Source organism: Dermacentor albipictus, chromosome 1 (assembly GCF_038994185.2).
Source record: "Dermacentor albipictus isolate Rhodes 1998 colony chromosome 1, USDA_Dalb.pri_finalv2, whole genome shotgun sequence".
Classification (NCBI taxonomy): Eukaryota; Metazoa; Arthropoda; class Arachnida; order Ixodida; family Ixodidae; genus Dermacentor; species Dermacentor albipictus.
This window is the reverse complement of record NC_091821.1, coordinates 110,198,799-110,221,434: the sequence shown is the minus strand read 5'-3', so window position 1 is coordinate 110,221,434 and position 22,636 is coordinate 110,198,799. Positions and strand designations below refer to the sequence as shown.

Below are 22,636 nucleotides of genomic sequence, written 5' to 3'. Positions count from 1 at the left end.
ATTTCCAGCATTTAGAATCACCAGCTGGCTCCACAAGAGTGTGTTAATTCTAATATTTTTTAATCTAACACGTCCTTAAAAAAGTTGGAATTGATATGCACGTTGCTTGGAGGTGTTAGTCCTCTCTCCTGTTGTGAAATATACTGTTTTGAAGCTATATTGTGATTAGTAAACTGATGTTACTTTGTTGCTGCTGAGTACCTGATTTTTTTTTTTTTTGCTCATTTAATACTGTTCCTTTATGTATGTGCTTTACCATGTATTATAAATATTTTAATTTTCTTAGCAGAAGCACTGCTGTGTAAATAAGCTAAATTTTAATTCATATCTTACTGTGATGCTCTAGTGGCTTATTCACACTGATGTGTTTAGAAGGCCTTCAGCCCGGTCAAAAATAGTCACAACACATTGCATAAGTTCCCCGCCTCCCCCCCCCTCCCTGAAGGAACTCACTTGCTGTGGGTGCCTCCCCCCCCCTCCCTGAAGGAAGTCACTTGCTGTGGGTGCCTCCCCTCCCCCCCCCCCCCCCCTCCAAGTCAAAATTCATGGCACCACCCCTGGTAGAGCAGTTGCATTGTTGGCTAGCCGATGCTTATTTGTATTTATTTTGCTTTTTAGCCTATGTGCACGTTTTTTTTGGGGGGGGGGAAAAATAAGGTTCTTTGTTTTCTCTTTTCAACACCTGCGTAGGAGTTCTTTCTCCTGCTGCTGAAGGAGATCTTGGATCCAAAGTATGGAATGTTCACAGAGTACCCAGAGTCCCGGTGTATATGGTTCAACACTCAGGTGTGTGATACTGTTATGTTTGTCATACATCATGGCATGCTGTTTCTTTTCTAATCCGAAAGCATTGTATGCCCCATTGTGTGAAAATCAGTTGGCATAGCTGATGTGACCAGAAAATGGTACCAAAAATGACCGACGGCACAAAGAGTAAAAACACGTCAAAAAATCCTGGTATTGACGACAAATTCCTATCGTCAAAATCGTAATTTCTATTCTTAATTCTATTTGTCAAAATTTGGTAAATTTCGGTCTGTGTGGTCTGTGAACCTGGGGCTCCGGGCTGCAAGACGAGCATGGTTCCCTGATGACACGGCAGCTCTACGGCTCTGGCTGACTAAAAGGTGTGCCTAGTGTGTGCGTCATTGAGTATGTGCAGCCAATGGGTAGAGGTGACCCGACGTCATGAGTGTATAACGTGAGTGCGTTCATGGCATTCCGAGGTCTACAAATGTTAAATGCTTTCGCATACCCACATGTAAGGAGTCTTAAGTGTCTCTGTTGAATTTTTTCTGCAGAGATGTCGGTCTGTGGCACCCATGAAAGCTTGCGTGACATGAGAGCCTACGTGTCATGAAAACTTGCGTTAGCCATACGATTAGCCATTGTATTTCATGGCAGCTTGCTTTAAATTTTATCTCTCGTAAAGTTAAGACCAATTATTTTGTTACACTTTCTTGGTGTCAACCTTTAAATGGCAGCACACATACAGGCAGAAAAAAGCTCTAAATGTTCGTTTTTATCCTTTTCATAATGCTATAAGAATGTCGGCCGAGGAAAAACTTATTTGCAAGCGCCTTTCCGCATGACAAGTTCGAGCATCAGAAATGACGTTGAAATGCGCACGCCGGGATGCGGTATACAGAAAACACTGCTCCACCATTTGTTGTGTAACAACTTGCAGAGGCTGCGGGGCAAGTGTCAGCTCAAAGTGCTCGGAGAAGCATGAGAGCTGACGATCCCTTCAGCGCGAGGAGGTTGGGGAAGACGTGAGCATGTCGTAATGTGATCAAGCATGCGCTAGAGGAGGTGGGGGAGGGGTGTAGGCGCATTTATCTATCCTCTCCCCTTGGCGTTTGCCTCTCCTCTTCCTTTGCTGTAGCTGTGCATAGCTGTCTATATGTGGGCCACGCACCGTATCTTGGAGGTAATATTCATCAAGTGCAAAGGCCGAGCTGAAATGGTTGGTGCCTTGATGCGCATTTTGTTTTTCTCGCATGTCTAGTGTTGGCGGTTGTGTAATCTCAAGTTTCCGAGGCACGGTGTGAAGCATTCGCTTGCGTTGCGACAGTGTTCTTGGTCATCAAGTGAAATCTTTGCCTGAGCGTACGTGGCACCGATCATTATTAAAACTACAAACTTCATGTAGTTGTCTCTTTGCTATCCCATCAATGCTCCGCTTTTCTGGTGAAACTGTGACATTTATTTTCTCAGGACAAATATCCATATCTTTTTTGCAGTTTTATTTTTCATTTGAGTGCGCCATCTCATGACGGCTGTGGGCACTTGGTGCGGTCACCTATGGCATCCAAAGCTTATGCCGCAGCACAATGCACTGCTCTCAGCGTGATCTCCATCGCATGCGATGGTGCTCATAACTACATTATTAAGGCCTAACCTCCTTGCAATTTGTTTATAAGTGATTACTGACAAGGTACTATTCACCAGGAATGTTAAGGGAATTTGTGACGCACCTTGAATTAATGAAATTCTCGATCTATCCAAGTTTTTCACTGCAAGTACAACCTCGTTATATCAGTTCAACTGTATAATAATAGTTAGAAACAAGACATTCTGGCAATTGGTTAAATGCAGCTTGTTCCATTGGGTCTTTGTTGAATTTCTAACGTGACTCTAATATACCCTACAATTAGTTTTTTTGACGTAGTAGTTCTGCGGAAACCCGCAAGGGTGGAGAGAAGTAATTAATAAAGGGAAAATCAGACATCCACCCGTTCGTAGCAAATGCTACAAAGAAAACCCATACGGGTTCCTTGAAAGAAAAGCCTCAGAGTTGAAGAAAAATTCGTCCTGGTCCGGGACTCGAACCCGGGACCCCCGCCTTTCCGGGGCAGCCGCTCTACCATCTGAGCTAACCAGGCGGCTAGCAGATGGCAGGGTGAAGTCGAATTTGTCGACAACACGAAGCAAAGGCAAGTGTTTGACGTAGTAGTTCTGCGGAAACCCGCAAAGTGAAAAGAAGTAATTAATAAAGGGAAAATCAAACATCCACCCATTCATAGCAATTGCTACTAAGGAAACCCATACGGGTTCCTCGAAAGAAAAGCCTCAGAGTTGAAGAAAAATTCATCCTGGTCCAGGTCTCCACCTTGCGGGTTTCCACAGAACTACTACGTCAAACACTTGCCTTCGCTTCGTATTGTCGAATAATTCGACTTTGCCCTGCCATCTGCTAGCTGCCTGGTTAGCTCAGATGGTAGAGCGGCTGCCCCGGAAAGGTGGTGGTCCCGGGTTTGAGTCCCGGAGTAGGACAAATTTTTCTTCAACTCTGAGGCTTTTCTTCTGAGGAACCTGCATGGGTTTCCTTTGTAGCAATTGCTACGAACGGGTGGACATCTGATTTTCCCTTCATTGATTTGTTTTCTTACAGGGGCCTTAGAGTGGGCATTAATTATCTGATTTCTAATTTATACAATGAGCGAGCCGACCAAATAACATTACTGCTACTGCCTGTATTACATGCCTACAGCCAATGTTTCTTTTTGTTTTTGTTTTTACTTTTGGGACACATAAATGTTCCAGGATGGTTAGGAAAGGGCAGATTGATAGAACAGAAGTTTTTAAATTTAGAGCTCCGAGCATTTTCATTTACATGAATCACAAAAGTTGGACACTGGCGCTGCTACGGAGTAGTGTGCTGTTGCATGCTTGCTAGGGAGCATGCAATGCTAGGCTAGGGAGCTGTGGGGGTGAACCATTGCAACATCATGGTGCACTAGACACTTGCAGATGATGCCTAGAAGGAGGCAGGAATGGTTGATGAAAAATGTGAATATCATCTCTGGCAGTTGTAATCACTCTTAAAACCACCAGAGCTTTTTTTTTTTCTTCAGTTTTTTTTTGGCAAATGTCTTGGTTTTGTAACTCTGTAAACACATGAATATTTCTATATTTTCTGCATATTCCAGCACATGTCAGTCAATTTAGTATGGGAGAGTTTAAAGAAAATAGGGGATAGCATTTTTTTAAATTGCTTTTTTGAAACAATAATGCATGTTCAGCAACATGCCCTACTTGAGTGCTTCCTGGTGAATTGTCATGCCAACCACAGCAAAAATAATTGGCACGAGTTTCGATAAGTTACATGGTAATATGCTCGCTAAGTTTCGAAACTTTGACTTACATACACGGGTGAAGACAAAGATATGCACTTTGGTCATAATTGTACTGTATTTGCAATTTTTTGTCTCAAAGTCTGACTCCTGACTATTTGTGATACATTATCATCAGTGTAATTCTACGCACCCATGATCTCTTGCTGAACTGTAGCTATGCCACTTTTCCTTAAAAGCAAACAAAAATATGATTTTGTTGTAATATGCAAAATTCACTTCTCACTAAGAGGGCACTAAAGCACTTCTGGATAAGCAACGGGGTAGTTCCCCAGCATGCACATTCATATTGTTATGGACATTGTATTGGAAGAGTTGAGATCACTTCTCTCCTGCCTCTTGAGCATTACTACCTCTGCTTGGTTCCTGTGTGCTTCGTTTGACTAGTAGAATTCACCAACTTACCTCAACGGCCGTGGGCCCAATGCCAGACAGGAATAGCTGTGCATTTGCGAGCTCATGGATCACCCTGACGCAAATCAATGAAGTCAGCTATACCCTCTTGTTTCACGGGCTTCATAGAAAGGTTGAGAAGGTACAATATACCCCACTATTAAAGGTAGTGCTTAACCAGTAATAAAGCCAATATATAAGCTGGACATGCAATCACAATTTACCGGAAAGAAGTTGCCGATATAATCTGTGAGATGTACATTTATACATAAAAATATTTGTCGGAGAGTACATATGCTATATCTCAGCAATATAGATAACTGAATACTAAGAATGTATTCCCTTTAACAGTGGACTATACTGTAAATGCACATAACTATACATGCACATGATTGTAGGTTTTCAAGGTTTCATAATAAGCTTTAATGAGGCACTTTATATGTGATGTTCAGAAGGCATTTGGTGTCAGCACCAAGATAGAATATCTGTTCTGTTAGGTTAATCTTAGAGCCAGAATAGAATTGATGTGCTGTTTTGTGTTAAGTAGTCTGCACTGCACCAGTATATCTGCACAGGCATTGATTATACACCTATATGTAAGAGCAAGAGCACTTCCATTTGAGTCTTGAATTTCAATTTCAATTCATTGGCAAAGCTGCTGCTGCTGTGTAAATTACCGTATTAATTCTAATATAAGGTGGTCACGATATAAGGTGGAGTGCATTTGGGGGACTCAAGAAAAAGAACTTAAGTATGCACACTAATATAAGGCCATATAGAGTAGCCGACAGATTATTCAGACTTGGTGGGGATCACCTCAAATTAGATATAATCGAAAGACCGTGGAATAATCATAATAATTGGTGCAGATTATATACAAATTTAGCTTTGAGGTGTGACTTATGGCAGTGTGATTTTTGCCTTATGGTGTGGCTTTATGGCAGCGTTTAGTTCAGTGCTATGAATCCACATTACAAGGCGAAGTTCGCATTGCCATGAAATCTCACCTCAAGGTGAAATTTGCGTATAACCTGCATCTCACCTTTACTGTTAAATTTTTCTATTTCTCGTTGCAGGTTATATGTGCAAAAATATGGCGCTGCCTCACCTGCCAAGGCTTATTAGTTGGTAAAGTTTGAGCTGCTGTCTAAAATCTGGATTGATGGAAGTGTAGCACTGCTGCTGCCATATTGAAGTAGTAACTTAACCTATCAGCCTCGCATATAAAGTGGGGTGTGGCTTCGAGGCTAAGGATTCTAGGAAAAAAACATCACCTTATATTCAAATAAATACCGTAGCAATGGCTCTACACCATTGCTAACAAAAACTGACAATAGTATCATCTTGTGTTGCACATAAGCAGTTCAAGATATCATGTATCATTGCATATGGGTGTGTATTTTGCCTGTTAAAGATACACTTTAGTTCTCACCTTTTTATGCAACTTTTTTCAGAGTTTTGAAGAAGATGTCATGTACTACCTCATTGGCATTGTCTGTGGTCTGGCCATATACAACTTCACCATCATAGCCCTGCCCTTCCCACTGGTTCTCTACAAGAAGCTTCTCAAGCAGTTGGTGTCTATTCTTTAGAATATCTCTTTCTTTTAAGATATAATTTATTAGTTTTTTTATTATTATTTGTAGGTTATCCTATTTGATTGAAGATTGAGGCCATATGTGAACTTGATTATTTGATGTTCTAAATTATTGGGGGGGGGGGGCAGTGACCTTGCTACTAGAAGGACAATATTGAAAAAAAAAAAGAATCTTATAGTGTTTCTTTAATGTGTTATCACATGCGATTCCTGTGCCTTCACAAGATTATTATTATTATTATTATTATTATTTAAAGTCTGGGGTTTTATGTGCCAGAACTGCAATTTAATTATGAGGCACGCCGTAGTGAGGCACTCCAGATCAATTTTGACCACCTGGGGTTCTTTTATGTGCACCCAATGCACGGTACATGGGTATTAGTAAGATCTTGATGAGGGCTAGTTGGTTCATACTTAGAACTGAGATGAAACAGCGCGAAAAAGACGAGGACACAAGGAAACAAATTCAGCGCTTGTCTGTGGTATTTATTTCCTTGTGTCCTCGTCTTTTTCGCGCTGTTTCACCTCAGTTCTAGGTACATGGGTGTTTCTGCATTTCACCCCCATCGAAATGCGGCTGCTGAGGCCGGGATTAATCATTCACAACTTTCTGGAAGAAGTGCATGGTGTTCCTGAGCCCCTGTGTAGAACCAACCTACTCATTGCCACCTTTGCCACTTTTAGTGCCGGATGCAGAGGGACAGTGAGAGGGTAAAGAACTTTGTAGCCATGTTGCACAGACTGTTGGACCTGTTTACATTCAGTATGAAACTGAACGATTTTAGAGGCTGCCTTTTCTGTGGTAGTTGGAACAACACAATGAGGATGGAATTGGTTGAGGAACTGGAGTTGAAGTAACGGCCTACCCAGATCATCACAAGTATGGAGGCATCCATCAAGAGAGTACAGCAGGTGACTGGTCCAGCAGTAGTGAATGATATTTGCAGCCTTTTGCATGGTGAAAAGGCTGCAAGCGGCAAAGTGGCTTGTACAGATTTCACAATCTGCATTTTGTTCCTTGCAAGAACATTAGGCAGGGAAAAGTGCTTGTTTATACAAGAGCCTACTAGTAGCTTGTAAGCATTAGTGTACAGGCACAGTGAAAATGTGCAACATGGTTGTGGTCCTGGTTCTAGTAACCTTACTGATTTTTCAGCACGAGCTCAGTGTTCCATGTTAGTGGCAGATACAATCTCCAACTATGATTCCAATGATGAAACCAACATTGAAACCAGTACAACTGTTGTTAGCAGCCCATGGTTTGTGGAGCTGGGATCCTCGAATGTCACAGTCATTGTGGCGATGCCATGAATGCTTTGGGGTCGCAGCATCTGTATTTGTGCATCAGTACTTGTCTAAGCCCAGTCAGTTTTTGCAGGGGGGACACAGGAGCCATTTTTTCATAAGGTGAAATTTATGCAGCGTTTCCCTGGGCTGCATCCTGCAAAGTCCAATAGCAGCTGAGAGGCTACTTCGGCCACTGGGCAGCTGTCGTTTACAAGGCATAGGTGGAAGCAGAGTTTTGAGAAAACAGAAGCTGAGGTGATAGTGTTTATTGTCAGGAGTTAGTCTTGGGTTTTCGGAAGGAATTGGGCAAAAGCTTTAGAATGCCACTGCATGTGCACCAATGCAGTAGATTTGGCAGGCAAGTTTCCCGACTTATTTTCAAAGCTCTTGGTACTTTGAAAGGCCTCAAAGGCATGATTTTTTAAGCCAGGTACAGTATCAAATACTTTCCAGGGCTTAGAAGACTAAGAAATTCAAATACTGCAGTGTAAAAGTACTCTTATAGCCAGTGCGAATGTCAGCATGAGCAATGTTGCTAATCCCAGTATTCAAGAAAGATGTGGTATAAATGGCAATTTCAAGCTCGCCGTGAACAAGGCAGACGAGATCAAGACGTATGCATTGCTTTGATGAAGTACGTGATGGGGCTCCAAATCTGCTGAAGGTTGTTTCAATGCAATTGCTTGCCTTTCATGGGGGTGTCAGCACTTTCACTCTTCTAACAAGAGATTGAAAACCTGTTGCAAGGATGTAACAAGGTAGATGTTTATTTTGACTGTATTCTGGCAAAGGGGGATCACAAGAGGATCATCTCATGTGCTCAGATTAGGTGCTCAACAGGCTCCATGCAGTTTGATTGAAGCTGAAGCCAAAGAAATCCACATTTGGAGTAGAATGAGCAGTATACTTGGGCTTCACTATAGATACAGATATTAACCCAGTGCCTGAGAGAATACAGGCAATTGTTTGAGCATCAGACTTGAAGGATGTGCACAAGCTGCGGAATTTGTGGCTTAATTTTTATTAAAGTTACTGTTAAGTTCGTTGTCTATGCTGTATTCTCCACACTAACTGCCCGAGAAAGATGCATTGTGGCACTGTTGTTGGCGTTGTGGGACTGAGTGAAAGGCTGTTTATATTTGCAGATGTCCTGGTTTATTATGATGTCATGTCACCATTGTTGCAGTGTTACATGATGTATCACCATATGGAATTGTGCAGTTCTGGCTCACATGTTGAAATTGGTAGTGGAGAAGCCTGTGGGAGGAGGGGGGGGGGGGAGGGCATTTGCGTAGCAGTGCCTGACAGAAGCCAAGGAGATCTACAGCCAGTTGGAGAGGAAGGTTCTGGCTGAGGTGTTTGGTGGGCTCAATTCTCTAGTTTCAGCAATATGTGTGGGGTCAGCATGTGGAGACATTCATGGATCACAAGCATCTGTTGGGCCTTGTCAGGCACTAGTGTCGGGTTTCTGCACTGAGTTCACCATGTGTAATGCATTGAGCACTGACACTAAGTGCAGCTAGAGCTACTATTTGACCTACAGGCCTGGGACGAACTTGATCGATTGAGGAGACTGCCACTGCACATTGTCCCTCCTGAAGAGCCAGTGTACGAATTTTGATGTCCCCTAACATGCCTTCCAAGGAATGTTGTCAGTAGGTATACTGGAGGCTGCAGTAGGCCGTGATCCGTTGCTAGGTCCATTGTGGATGGTGCTGGGTTCGGTAGCTATGCACCACCAAGAGCTTAACTCTTTCGTTACCACGCCTATTCAAATTGATCACTGGTGTCTTATGCTTTGGACCATCGATTTCAACATGTTAGAGCCACTTCTTATCGACTTAATGCCATCCAGTTGTTAGTACTAGCACTGAGCTGTCAGAATCAGTTTAAATTTTCGCACTCCAGCGATGTTGTAATTTTTGACGGTCCTATTTGCGAACTAATGTGCATATGTTCTAGCGAAAAGAAACATGGCTGTCACCCTCTGCCACGCTCGAGAAAAAAAGCATGCCACTCACGATTACGCTGCACTAGCATAAAAATTTTGTAACCAAATGACTCCCAGCAAGTCAAGAATTAAATTATATTGCTGGCTTTCCTGTCCAACAGTGCTGAGCGGTGATAATTAACCGAAAATGATACCAGCTCTTCACTAGTGAGCTTGAGTTTGCAGTACGAGTCGTTTTATTCCATCAGAGTGTATTTCTGAATGTCTGCGACATGTCCAACATGTGGACCTGGCCTTTTCAACCAGATTCCAAGAGTCTGTTTTGCTTCTCTTGTAAAATCCAGGCAAGGGGCGCTGCCGGTGTCACTGCGCAGTTAAACGAAATTTGCTCCAATGGTGTCGTTCCGTGTGGCTTCATCGCGAGGAAAGCGTCGTGCTCGAAACTGTGCTGCACCCGCACTTCAATTTAGGGATGAGGACTCGATTTATGATTCCGAAGATGACAGCAAAGCAAATCCAAGCTCTGACGGCGACAATGTTTTGAGTGAGCGTGAGGGGACATTTGCAGCTGTTCACCGGCGAGTTTCCTTTACAGCCTTGAGCGGTCTCCTTCCTTGCATGTTCTTATCTGCCGATTTTTTTGCATGACCTGAGAACTCTACTGATCATATTCAGGGTGCATACTTCGCTTGGTTATGTTGTGCTGCCATTGGCAGCAAAGAAACTTCCATTCACGCCAAGAAGGCCACCCGTAGCACATCTCTGCTGGGCACAACAGATTAGCGCAAGGCAGTTTACAATGCCATGGGATTTTTTCATACTCTTCTTCTCTGCAGAGGTGATAAAGACAATCTGCAAAAATGCAAACAGATATGCTTGGATGCATAATCTTTTAGTTGCCTAGCTACGCTGACAGTGATCGGTCCTAGAGGTGCATGACTCTAGATGAACTGATGAAGTATGTTCCTTGGGCTTCTCATCGGACCATCCTCAGAAGATGCGAAAAGGCGGAACTGCAAAATGTGTTACGAGGACCGCAAAGTTGAACAAAAGCCAGATGTTCTTTGGGAAAAGCCCATAGTGCACCTATGCTTCACAAGATCCAGGAACTGTTTCGCCGCATGGCATGAGCGATGAACTGGTCTTAGTTTCTTTTTTGTATCTAAAGAATGGCGGTGTACTGAGCGTTTATTTTTTTTTTTCAGACAATATCTTTTGGTTATTTATCTTTCAATTGTATATTCTGAATTTCCTTTGATATTAATGTTTTTGTAGGTATCGTGTTTTTTAATTGTTGTTTTTATCAACTGGCAGCAAAAATGCCACACTTTAGAATTTTTGTTTTACTTAATAAATTTTTTGTTTGGCAGTGTATGTTTTTTGGGAAGAGCATTTCATTATGCACAATATGCTATGCTGCAATGTGTGCTGGAATATTATTTGTAGAGGTAAATAATTTTTTTCCGAGACCTATAAGAAATGACCATTTTCTCGCAGTAACGATAGAGTTAAGGCAGCGCTTTATTAGCCTGTGTCTGCCGCAGCATAACCTGACTAAAGGTAGCACTGGTGCCCATGGCCTCCAATGTTCAACCAACAGAGGCTCACCCACGCAATCCTGCAGTACCAGGGCTGGGCGTCTAATCGGGTGGAACTAATCCAAGCACCCCTCCTACGCCACAACCTTTGTTACTTCAAAAGTCTTCGAGAGTGTGTTTGCCAGTGCAGTGGTATTTGCTGTAGCCAAGGAACTTTGGGGTGAGGGATTGTTTCAATGATAGATGGTGCCAGCAGACTGCTACAGCACTATGGGGCACATGACTGCACTCCTATATTAGGATTTTAATGTGTCAGAATTTGTACAGTCATGCAAACAGAAACCCATCTGTTAGCTTCTGTTCCGCAAAAGAGGGGAGATGAGTGAAGAGGAAGCTGACAGAGGTGGAAGAGGAGGGGGCACCTGATGGAGGCGGGATACTCCCTGCGCTGGAATGCATCCTTGCACAGTTGGTGCTCAGCCGTCAGCAAATGCGTTTTGCTCTTGGGCAAGTCTGGACATGTGTTGCACACTCCGGTGGTAACATGAGTGGTTGTGTTTGGGTTCTGTCTGCTGTATAGCTAAAGGTATTGATAAATGGGGGGCAAAAACTGATGCTAATGCATTACTGTCAGACGAATAGTTCATCACCCTAATTTTTGGTGTGGCACCCATAGTTGCATTTGGCCTGCGAGGCAGGCTTGTCATTGTACTTATAAACATTGTTCTAACTTGTAACAACTTAAAATTATGCCATCAAGGTTTTCTGCTGTTACAGGTTTGGAATTGACAAGATGCTGTCTTTTTTTGTGGCCCTTTTCCTTCCTAAATGCTTGCTTGGGGTACATACAACATCCCTGGTTGAATGGCTTGACACATCTTTTGAAGCACATGCTACGGCATGATGATAACTTTAGAAAATTATCTAGTTGTGGAGCATAAGTGCTTTCACATTTTGCAGTATCGAAAAGTTCTCTGAATATTTTTTTAAGGTGAAGCGTTTTAGCTAATTATCAGTGTTTTTTCATTTTTATGGAAACGCTCTTGCACCTCTAATGCCTGCATGGTTAGTCTCTGCAGCAGCTTCAGGGATGAAATTTGGCAGCTATTGCAACTCCACAAAACAAACCAATAATAAGAGATAGTTATTGTGTGTGGTATTCAGAACATGCATAGATGTGGGGGAATGAAAGTAATTTCAGAGTATTTGAATAAATATATTTCTTTTGTTTGTATTGACAAGCTCTTACACTTGCACAGGAAACCAACACTGAAGGATTTGCAAGACCTCTCCCCTACATTAGCCAAGTAAGTAGGCGGTATTTTTATCATTTAATAGATACAGGAAAGCTCGATAAAGCATTGATCACATTCTGTTTCATATGGGATGCAGGGGTCTGCAAAACCTGTTGGACTATGATGGAGACGACCTGGAAAACGCATTTTTTCTAACATTTGAGGTAATTACCTTTATTAAATTGTGACACTAGTATTTGTCATTCTACTTAACACTGGGGCACAATTTCTTTGTTGTTCACTTTGTTGCTGCTGTGCAATCAGGTTCAATTTCCACCACCCCTGAAGAGGAGTGGGGGGTGTCAACACTCTGATGGGAACAGGATATGCTATAGCACCTACGTTATTGAGATTTAACAGTACATTAAATGTATATACATATAACGTGGGCCAAAGTAATTCGCACCTCGTTTTACAGTATCTGTCATAGCTCATGCTTTTCTATAGATGCTAAACCCTATCAGCTATTACTATTGTTAGCATAGATTTTTTTAATATGATGAAAATGCCTTTCAAGCTGTATCATAGTTCTATATTCTAATGTCATGATGGCCTAACAAAATTGTCCGTGTTATAAATATGATCCAACAAAGCTATTAAAGTGCATGTACAAGATGTGCATGTTAATATCATGTCTCAAAAGCATTTTACGATAGGATCTCAGTTATGCCCTTCATGCACTGTGTGTACAATTGTACATGCCAAAATAACACCCCAAAGGTACTCATGAAAGTAATGATTAAAACATTGCATACTTCTTGGGACAGTTCTTATGGGACCCATCCTACAAAATTGATTAATATGTAGAAAGTATGCTACAGTAGATGGAAAAGTAGAAATAGACATCTCGGTTTTTAATTGTGGCACCAGTATGTAGTCATGTAATGGATTCTTGTCTTTCATTATCTTCTTGGGCACCATTCACAGGTTGAGCACTGGCGTCCCTCAGCGTAACCGCACAAATGCGATTTTGCCACTGCTCATGCGTTTGTTGTCTACTACCACAGCTGGCTGGTCAGTGTTTTCAGCATAACCGTGTGAACATGCTCATGCCACTGCTTTCATGTTCGTGGTCGTCATCTTCTTCCACAGCTGGTCGTCATCTTCCACAGCTGGCTCTGATGCTGCTGATCATGCCAGTGTTCCTATATTGCCCCTCCCTCTACGAAGGTGCTGGTGGCACTGGCCCACTGCCAGTCGGTGCAATGATTTCAGTCTAAAATTCTTTGCCTCAACATATTGTGAAATTAAAAGATGTAATAAGCTGCGCTCAAATTACGCATTAGGTAGTATCATAATCGATGGACACTTTTTTTAGAATGATTCACATCAGGCAAACTTTGCTATTGACTGGGCATTTTCCAAACGCACTGCTTGTAAAACGGCCGTTTATACTTCCATGTCTAATAAACTTATGAGAGTGAATGCATTGAGTTCACATTTGTGGACACAACGAAATTCCCTGAAATTTTCATACTGATATTTTTTCTGCTGCTACATTGTTTTTAGCAATACTGAAAATGCAAGAAATGATTTAAAACCATGTTTTCAACTGTCAGGATTAATTGGCACCTGAAGTAATTATACGAATCTTCTGGTATTGAATAAAGTATTTTTGCAATGCTAAATTTATATCAGAAATGCCTGAAATAATTATCTTGAGGCACCAAAAATTGCACTTATTCAAATTTATTCACAGCTGAAAAGTTTCCACACATTTGCTGACAAAATTTTCCGATATGGCACAAGCCATTAACATTTCTGAGTAGTAGGGCAGTTTAAGAATCTATTGCCTTTCACAACACCATCAACATTGGATGCACCATAAGACTTTTGCTGAATCCTGAGCTTCAGCCTATTAATATGTATTTGAAATTTCATTATGAGACAGCCATTTTGCATTCAACCACTTGATAGGCTGATGTATGTCATATGTCACCAACTCTCAGTGGCAGTTTAGGTTTCACAGTGAAAATTTACTTTGGCACTTTTGCCTACATACGAGCTTTTTTCATTGCACACCTAAACTTCTTCAAAGTCGGTCCACAGAGACCACCATTTGGACCTGCATGCCCACGCAGCTCATCTCTAGCTTAATCATTGTTGCTGCACTGTAAAAAGCATGGAATGCTGAGAACTAATGTGCTTGCTTAAAAAAAAAACTTCTGCTGGTTTGCCAAGCTTGAATGTAATGTACAGGAACCGCAGAACAAATTCCTGCACATATGATTAGTAAAGCTTGAATTTGAATGCTCGCGTACTTCATTATTAGGGCATAGGGAAAATTACTTGTGCTTAATAAATAAAGAAACAATAAATTAATGGAAATGAAAGTGGATTAAAAGACAACTTGCCGCAGGTGGGTAACGATACCATAACCTTCGCATCCGGCAACATTGATGTCTTCAGGTAGCATGTGTGGGTTTATTGACCAGTTGCCTTCACCCAAAAAGATCACGTTCTCGTGATGCCTGCAGTAGAAAGGACGTTCCACGTCCGCTGCCAAGGTCTGTGAGTGGTGGCGCTGGCTAACACTCCCAAGATTCTACTAGGAAACATAAATGCCGAAGAAAGTGGATGGGGAAACGGCACCGCAGTAGCTCAATTGGTAGAGCATCGCACACGAAATGCGAAGGTTGTGGGATCGTTCCCCACCTGCGGCAAGTTGTTTTCTCATCCACTTTCATTTCGATTAATTTATCGATTCTTTATTTCATTTATTAAGCACAAGTAATTTCCCCTATGTTGTCCTTGGTGTCAGTGTTTGTTGGCTTCTTATGATACGACTAATAAAAATTGTGCCCCTCGGTTAACTCGCTTTCTTCTCGTTTATTATTGGGGCAGGCCACTCTCAACTTCCTTCATAGATGCACCGTTTCAACCATACTGTATGTGTTTTTTTTTTTTTTTTAGCTTTGCTCTCCTGGTAGTAGCTGAAAATTAGTAGCTGAAAGATGAGACTGCGAGAGAGTTGTTGGAAGTGTTCTAGATTAAAAAGAAAGGGTGTGATTGTGTCGGCAATACATCTGTCGTATTGTACCTATTCTGCAGAAATGGGCTTTCTTTGAGATATGTTATCAGGACTATGTTGTTTTGCGTCATACCTTGGCTCTCTGCGCATGCGCAGAAGTTGTCTCTTTTTCTGTGTTTCTGAAGCTCTCATTAAACAGTTGGTAGTTTGGCGCTTCACTCCTCTTTTCTCTGTCCCTTTTTACGAAATGTATTTCACGCAACAATCAGGTACAGTTAAACCTCAACATGACGAACTTCAGTATAACGACATTCTCGATGTAACGAAGTATTCAATTTTTCATAAGCTCTTGTTCGTAAAACACTATGTATTTAGAACCTGAATATAACGAAGTGCATGTATGTGAGTTCAATATAATGAAATTTCACTGCGCTGTAAAGGAATGCCGAGACAATAAATAAGAACTTCCGCGTATGCAGGTGGTCAAATGATTGAATTACAAGCGGCTGCTTGCAAATGGGCACCTCTCAAATCGTGCGCCGCGCGACAAGAGTGACCGCCAAAGTGGAACCCAGTACGAGTGACGTATCAGCCGTGGGGGTGGAGTGCACATGAAAGCGTGGCCGGCTTCACTAAATTCGTACTGCCAATATGAAGATATCGTCGACGTACGTGGCATGAAACCATATCATTCCTTGCCGATTGTCAAATTTATAAAAATTGTTTTTTCATTCCAATTTGCTTTTCTCGATTGGCCGATAATTCGGGAAATTCTGCGGCCCCTTTCTGTGTAAGAAAAAATCTATTGGCGACTGTACTTATTTACATAAAAGGTCAAATTTCAATACAATGAAATTTCGAAATAACAAAGCAAATTTTTGATTTTACTGACTTTGTTATGTTGAGGTTTATCTTGTCATGCTGAATCAACTAAGATCTTCTTATTGTTAGCTTTCACTTTTGGAAAGTAGGGGCTTGTAAAGCCAGTGAAACCAAGTACATTGGAAACAACATGAATGATGGCAGCTTTGTCATAGCCACAATGTTTGCAACATCGCGCATTTTGGTCATGCCCAACTTTCCGAGTGAGGCGGCACATTGTATCAGAAATTTTGGTGTACTGTGGGGGGCCTCATACCTGCTCTTGTGACAAAGGAATGACAACACAGCAGTGTGAACAATCAAAATGGCATTTATTGCACTTTTTAACACCAATCTAGCCAGCCAAATTACTATCAATAGAACAGGCCGATGGGTGCAGACGAATTGAGGAAGTCCGACTTGCTAGGACAGGATATCGAGCGAATATGTTCGCCCCCATGGTGGACACCAACACCTAATTGTTCGCATGTACACTCATGTGAATGGGGACACATTCGAATGATTGTGTTTGTCCATCCTGGTGCCCCACTCTGAAGCCTCTTGCAGGGCAGCCTTGCTGCTATAAATCAGCATGCGCCGCTCACACATGTTTATTTTGTTAGATTCACCGGCCACGCCTCTTGTGAATTGGCAGTGGCTGTGGTGGCGTCACAAGATAAAGGCTATAAAAGCTACACTAACCTTTAATAAAGCGTTTGTTCTTTGCCAACCGCTTCTCGAGTTACTTCAGTGGCGACGAGGCTGCCCACCACCGGGCCGTGTCTGCTCCATGGCAGCCCACGCCAGACTGCCAGGTTTCAACGAAACAGAAGACAGTTGGGACACCTACCAGATGTGTCTGCAGTCCTACTTTGAAGCTTATGAAATCGTTGACTCGAAGAAACGACGAGCCCTGCTAACGGCAGCCTTAAGCATGGCAACAGTCGGCATAATAACGGTACGGTGCGCGCCGGCAAAGATTGAAAACCTCACCTACGAGAAGCTGCTTGAACTGCTGGCAGAACACTTTGCGCCACAGGGAAACGAAATAGTGGAGCCCTACAAGTTCTTTATGAGATGCCAGCATTCCGACGAGGCAACAAAAGACTTAATTGTGGAAATTTGGAAGAAGGCCTGCTGTTGCAACTTTGGCGAGGCACGGGACAGGATGCTACGAGACAGACTTGTTTGTGGTCTACGTCATGCCGGCATTCGTCGGAAGCTTTTGGCAAGACCTTCACTGATGCTGAAAGAAGCCGAAGATATAGCTTTAGCAGCCGAGATGGCAGCCCTCAACGTTGATCATATGGAGAAGACACAGGATTATGGCAACGTCCATGCCATGAGGATCAAGGTGCAAGGTCAACCGTATTACCACAAGACTAATCCGAGCACTTCTCGTCCAAACGAAGATGTCGTTTGCCCGTGCTGCGGTAGCACTAAACACAAGGCAGCAAAGTGCAAGTTTCGCCTGGCGGAGTGTTTTCGCTGCTGACGTAAAGGGCACCTAGCTGAAATGTGTGTATGGAAACAAGGGGGGGCCCTTTGTGAGGAGCATTCTTCAGAGAGCGACGGCAACGAACTTTGTCTTCTGGGTTTGTATACTACGTCGGTAAACTGGGTCAAGCCCGTGGTTCGCACCCTCTGCTGGAGCGGAATTCCACTGACAGTGCAAGTGGATGCCGGATTGCCTGTCTCCATCATTATGTGGAAAACATACTGCAAGCATTGGCATGCTTGGCCTGCACTCTGCGAGGCGTCCTTGCATTTGTCCTGCTTTCTTGGCAAGCTTCCCGTGAGGGGTCAGCTGAAGCTTCCGATCTTGTACACGGGAAAGACCCTAGATGCAACTCTAACCGTACTGCAATGCGATGGCCCGAACTTGTACGGGAGCGATGTCATCAGCGCATTTGAGCATAGCGGAAGGCCCGTCCTCAGCATTCTCGGCGAGGAAACCTCCGGTGAGCAAAATGTCCCTGACAGTACTTTGGTTAGCGCGCTCTTAGAGGAGTTCAGCGATTTGTTTACGCCAGGTCTAGGGCTAATTGATGGACCCGCAATCCATTAGCGGTTGCGGGAAAATGCGATGCCGCGGTTCTGCAAAGCACGTTCTGTGCCATATGCAATGTGGGAGCAAGTGTCAAATGAAATAGACAGACTTGTTAAGCATGGCATTCTCTCGCCTGTCGACAGTGCAGACTGGGCCACGCCTCTGGTTCCCTTTATGAAAAAGAACGGTTCCCTTCGGTTGTGTAGCGATTTTAAGGTGACCGCAAATGCTGCATGTGTCACGGAGCAGTATCCATTGCCAAAAATACGGGATATCTTTGCAAACCTAAACGGTGGTGAAGTATTCAGCACTATCGACTTGAAAGAGGCTTGCAGTCATTTGCCGCTTGACGAGGAAACAAAGAAGATTTTGGTCGTAAACACTCCGAAAGGCCCCTTTTGCTTTAATAGGCTTCCTTTTAGTGTAGCCTCTGCTCCTGCGATTTTTCAGAGACGTATGGACGGCATCCTGCAAGGCATTTTGGACGTATAATGGACATATAATAGAGTATATTTGGATAATGTGGTAGTCGCGGAGAAATGCGGCAACTGTGGAGACGCTGCGTGAAGTTTTCAGACGTTTCCGGCAACACGGTGTCAAGCTGAATCCGCAAAAATGCAAGTTCCGACAAGCAGACGTTGAATTCTTGGACATCGTATAAATACGATCGGATTGTTACCTCAGACGGACAACATTGCTGCAATAATGAAAATGCCGAAGCCAACTGGTGTTACGGAACTACGGGCATTTTTGGGCTTTGTGACCTACTACCACTCATTTCTGGGAAACTTGGCTACTCTTCTAGAGCTGCTGCATGAGCTGCTAAGAAAGAACACACGCTGGCAGTGGGGAGTGAGACAAGATAATGCGTTCCAAGCAACAAAGCGGGTGCTAGAGGAAGCTAAGTTCTTGGCACGCTACGATCCAAGTAAGCCGCTTATCTTGGAAAACGATGCGTCGTCGTGTGGCGTTGGCGCAGTGCTATATCACAGAGTAAATGGGCAAGATCGACCAATTGGGCTCCGGTCGCGAACGCTTTCAGCTGCTGAGTGCAGTTATGCACAAATTGAAAGAGAGGCATTGGCTGTTGTCTTCGGGGTTACAAAGTTCCGGGAAAATCTTCTCGGGAATCATTTCACGCTTGTTACAGATCACAAACCTCTTCTGAGCCTTTTCAGCCCCGACAAGCCCGTTCCCGCCATGGCCGCTGCCCGGATTCAGCTTTGGTCCCTCTTGCTAAGCACCTACAACTACAAACTTCAGTTCAAAGGAGGAAAGACGTTGATTCCTGCAGACACCCTCAGCCGTTTACCGGTGCGGCAGGAGCATAACACTAAGGCTGCAGAAGATGACGCTCGTGAGTATGTTCTTCTGACCGATCACCTCAACACCTGTCCTCTGTCGGCGAGTGACTTGGCTAAGATGACTGTTGACGACAGCAACCTCGCGCAAGTTCGCGATTACATTCAGAATGGCTGGCCACAGTACTTGCAACCTGCTCAGGAGCCGTTACACGTGTACATGCACAGGAAAGAAGAACCGACGTACAGCCATGGAATTGTGTACTGGAGCCATCGAGCGGTTATTCCAACAAGTGCGCGGCAGTCAATGCTGTGTATGCTGCATGATGCACATCAAGGGATAACGGCTATGAAGAACCTGGCATGTTCTGTTTTCTGGTACCCAGGGCTCGATCGGGACATTGAGAAGCTGGTCAACACGTGTCCAACATGCATAGAATGGGGCAGCATGCCTCCTGCCCGACAACCCGTGCCTTGGCCGGACACAGAGGAGCCATGGTCTAAGGTCCATGTCGATTTTGCAGGTCCTGTGGAAGGTAACATGTTGATTGTGGTTGATTCCCATACGAAATGGATCGAGGTTACCGCTATGAAGACCGCCAGTTTGGCAAAGACAATTGAAGCACTGCAGACTATGTTCAGCCGGTTCGGTTTGCCGAGGACCCTTATGACGGACAACAGGCCGCAGTTTACTAGCGAAGAGTTCGGGGCATTTATGAAGCGCAATGCCATCGCTCATTTGCGGACAGCTCCCTAGAAACCGCATGCCTGGCAGAAAGAGCAGTATGGACTGTCAAACAAGGGTTAAACAAAAACACATGTGGCAGTTTGCAAGCTTGGCTGGACCACATTCTTTCGCATTATCGGTGCACTCCCTTGCCAAATAGGCAAACCCCAGCTTCCATGCTTCTCGGATATCAGCCATGTTCTTTATTGCACAACGTCGTGTCACGACCTTTCCCTTCTGCAGGTACGTGCAACAGTGGCCAACCGCTGTGCAAAGACGTCTGGTTCAAGAACTACGGAGTGGGTGACAAATGGAAACCAGGCTCGGTAGAGTCCACCGAAGGCTCGCAAATGGCAGCGGTAAAGACTGCAGATGGGGAGCAACATCGCCACCACCTCGACCAGCTAAAGAGCAGGAGGACCAGCGTGGAAGGAGAAGCAGTGGAACCCGAGGCCCCCATGCAAGTACCAACGACTGAAGGCAGCCAGAACGCAGCGGCAGACTCACACTCTTAAGGACACGACAGCAGTCACAGTCAGGCTCAAGTAGGCATCCACATTCGAACGCCGTTAGATGGGCGGGCCGAAGCCGAGGGTGCTACCAGCAAGACGCAAGTGACTGATCGCGCTGAAGTGACACTGTGCAGGTCGAAACGGGAGCACCGGCCCCCCGACCGCTTCAGTCCTTAAGGGGGAAGAATTGTTATGAATCAACATGCGCTGCTGGCACGTGTTAGATTCACCGGCCATGCCTCTTGTGAATCGGCAGTGGCTGCGGTGACGTCACAAGATAAAGGCTATAAAAGCTACACTAACCTTTAATAAAGCGTTCGTTCTTTGCCAACCGCTTCTCGAGTTACTTCACCTGCAGAGCGTGCCAGCCGGCATGTGAGAATTCTGTACACACTGCTGACCACAAGCCAAAAAGGAGGACTCCCTTCTGCACTCGAGTAACCCCACTCTTAGGTAGCATTGGCAGCGCAGCACTTGCATGATGTTTCGTACTATTCTGCAACTAAACCTGCTGCTGGCGGTGTTTAGCTCTGCAATGAAACCAAATTACAGATGTGAGTGCCACGTGGAGAAAACAACATAAGGGGGTGCAAGAAAGTTGAGCGTCCCCAGAACGTCCAAACAGCACAATCCTGAAAACTGTAAAATTGTACTTAAATACTATCTGAAATGTTCTCAGGCGCCATGGCATTGTCAGAATGGTTATGGTGCATTGCTGTTCATTGCTTTTGTTTCCGGTCATCACCGCTAGCAACAACTTTCAGTGCTTACCATTATGCTGCTTGTAAACCTGGCTCAAAGTATTGTGCATGTATCCATCATACTGGTGCAACAGTAAGGAAGCTTCATGGGGCTGAAGATTGCAGACAGTGGTTGTGGCGCAGGTGATGCTTGGGGACCTGGAGAAGTACACAGAGGGCAAGATGGTGCAAGTGGAATGCCAACTTGCACTCTACTAGCTGGAACTTGGCTCCTAGCCCTAACAGAAACCCAAATGGGTTGTTGCCTTGTCATGATGTTACATCCAGTGGTTGGGACTTGTATATCATATCATTTAGAATGGCATGGAAGAGCATTTAGGGCACGAAAAATATTAAACAATTGTACACAGCGCACTAGGCCAAAAAATTTTGTGAATTCACATCTATCATATAGCAAATCTGCAAGATGTGGTCGTCTTGTGGATTTACTTCATTCAGTACTTGAGTCATTAAGCTTTCTGGTTGACTAAAGTACTCTGTATTCTTGAGCTTTATTAATTTCTTGGTGTGCTGCTTCATTTAAAAACTGGCTGCATATTTCTCTATCTCTCTCTCTTTTCTGCATGCATCGTCATACATGTGTTTCGGAAAGTATTTTTTTTTAATTGCCTCTAGGATGTTGTGCAATTTGGCCTCTTTGAGTGGATCATACTTTAAGAGGGGGACATTACTTTTATGACAAATCGCAATGTTGAAATAGGTAATCAAGAAATTACGCTAAAGCTTTTAAGTATGCACTTTAGAGTACATGTTACTATTACAGAATTAAAGTCTGGCAGTAGTAAGGTAATATTTGCTTAGCAGAAATCATAAGTTGCATTGGTTTTGAAATGAATTTCTAACCAAATACTCTGGTGTACCAGTTAGTGTTACAAAAGCCTTAGCTTGTTGTTGGAAAAGCTAACACCACTGCATATATTTTAGCTAGTTTTGGGAATGCATCTTTGGACAATGGTGCTACTTTCTGAGGTTTTGTAAAATATATAGGACTTTATTATTACTTGGCATCATTTATTCAATTATATTGTGCACCCTAAGGGGACTAATGAAAAATTTTGAATTTTATACAGAATTTTACAATGCATGGTTCATGGTCATGGTCATGGTCATGTTCTTTCTTGCAAATTTGTAGGTGTTCAAGAATTTGGGTTGCATTGAAATTAAAGTGTTGGGCATTGTGCAAAGTTTATTCATTTTTTTTTCAGGGCTCGTATCCGTTAACAATCTATATAATTTTTCAATTATTCTTGCCCTTT

The 22,636-nt window shown here is 43.5% G+C and overlaps 1 protein-coding gene across 6 annotated transcripts in view; it reads left to right on the top strand.

Moving 5' to 3' along the window:
• Herc4 (HECT and RLD domain containing E3 ubiquitin ligase 4) overlaps nucleotides 1-22,636 on the top strand; it is a 283,320-nt gene that overhangs the window by 195,347 nt on the left and 65,337 nt on the right. For all 6 annotated transcript variants that reach the window (XM_065439437.1, XM_065439436.1, XM_065439434.1 and 3 more), the window contains 4 exons: nucleotides 691-786; nucleotides 5,984-6,102; nucleotides 12,162-12,209; nucleotides 12,295-12,361. In XM_065439437.1, coding sequence (XP_065295509.1) covers nucleotides 691-786; nucleotides 5,984-6,102; nucleotides 12,162-12,209; nucleotides 12,295-12,361 — 330 coding nt within the window. The remainder of the gene's footprint in view (nucleotides 1-690; nucleotides 787-5,983; nucleotides 6,103-12,161; nucleotides 12,210-12,294; nucleotides 12,362-22,636) is intronic.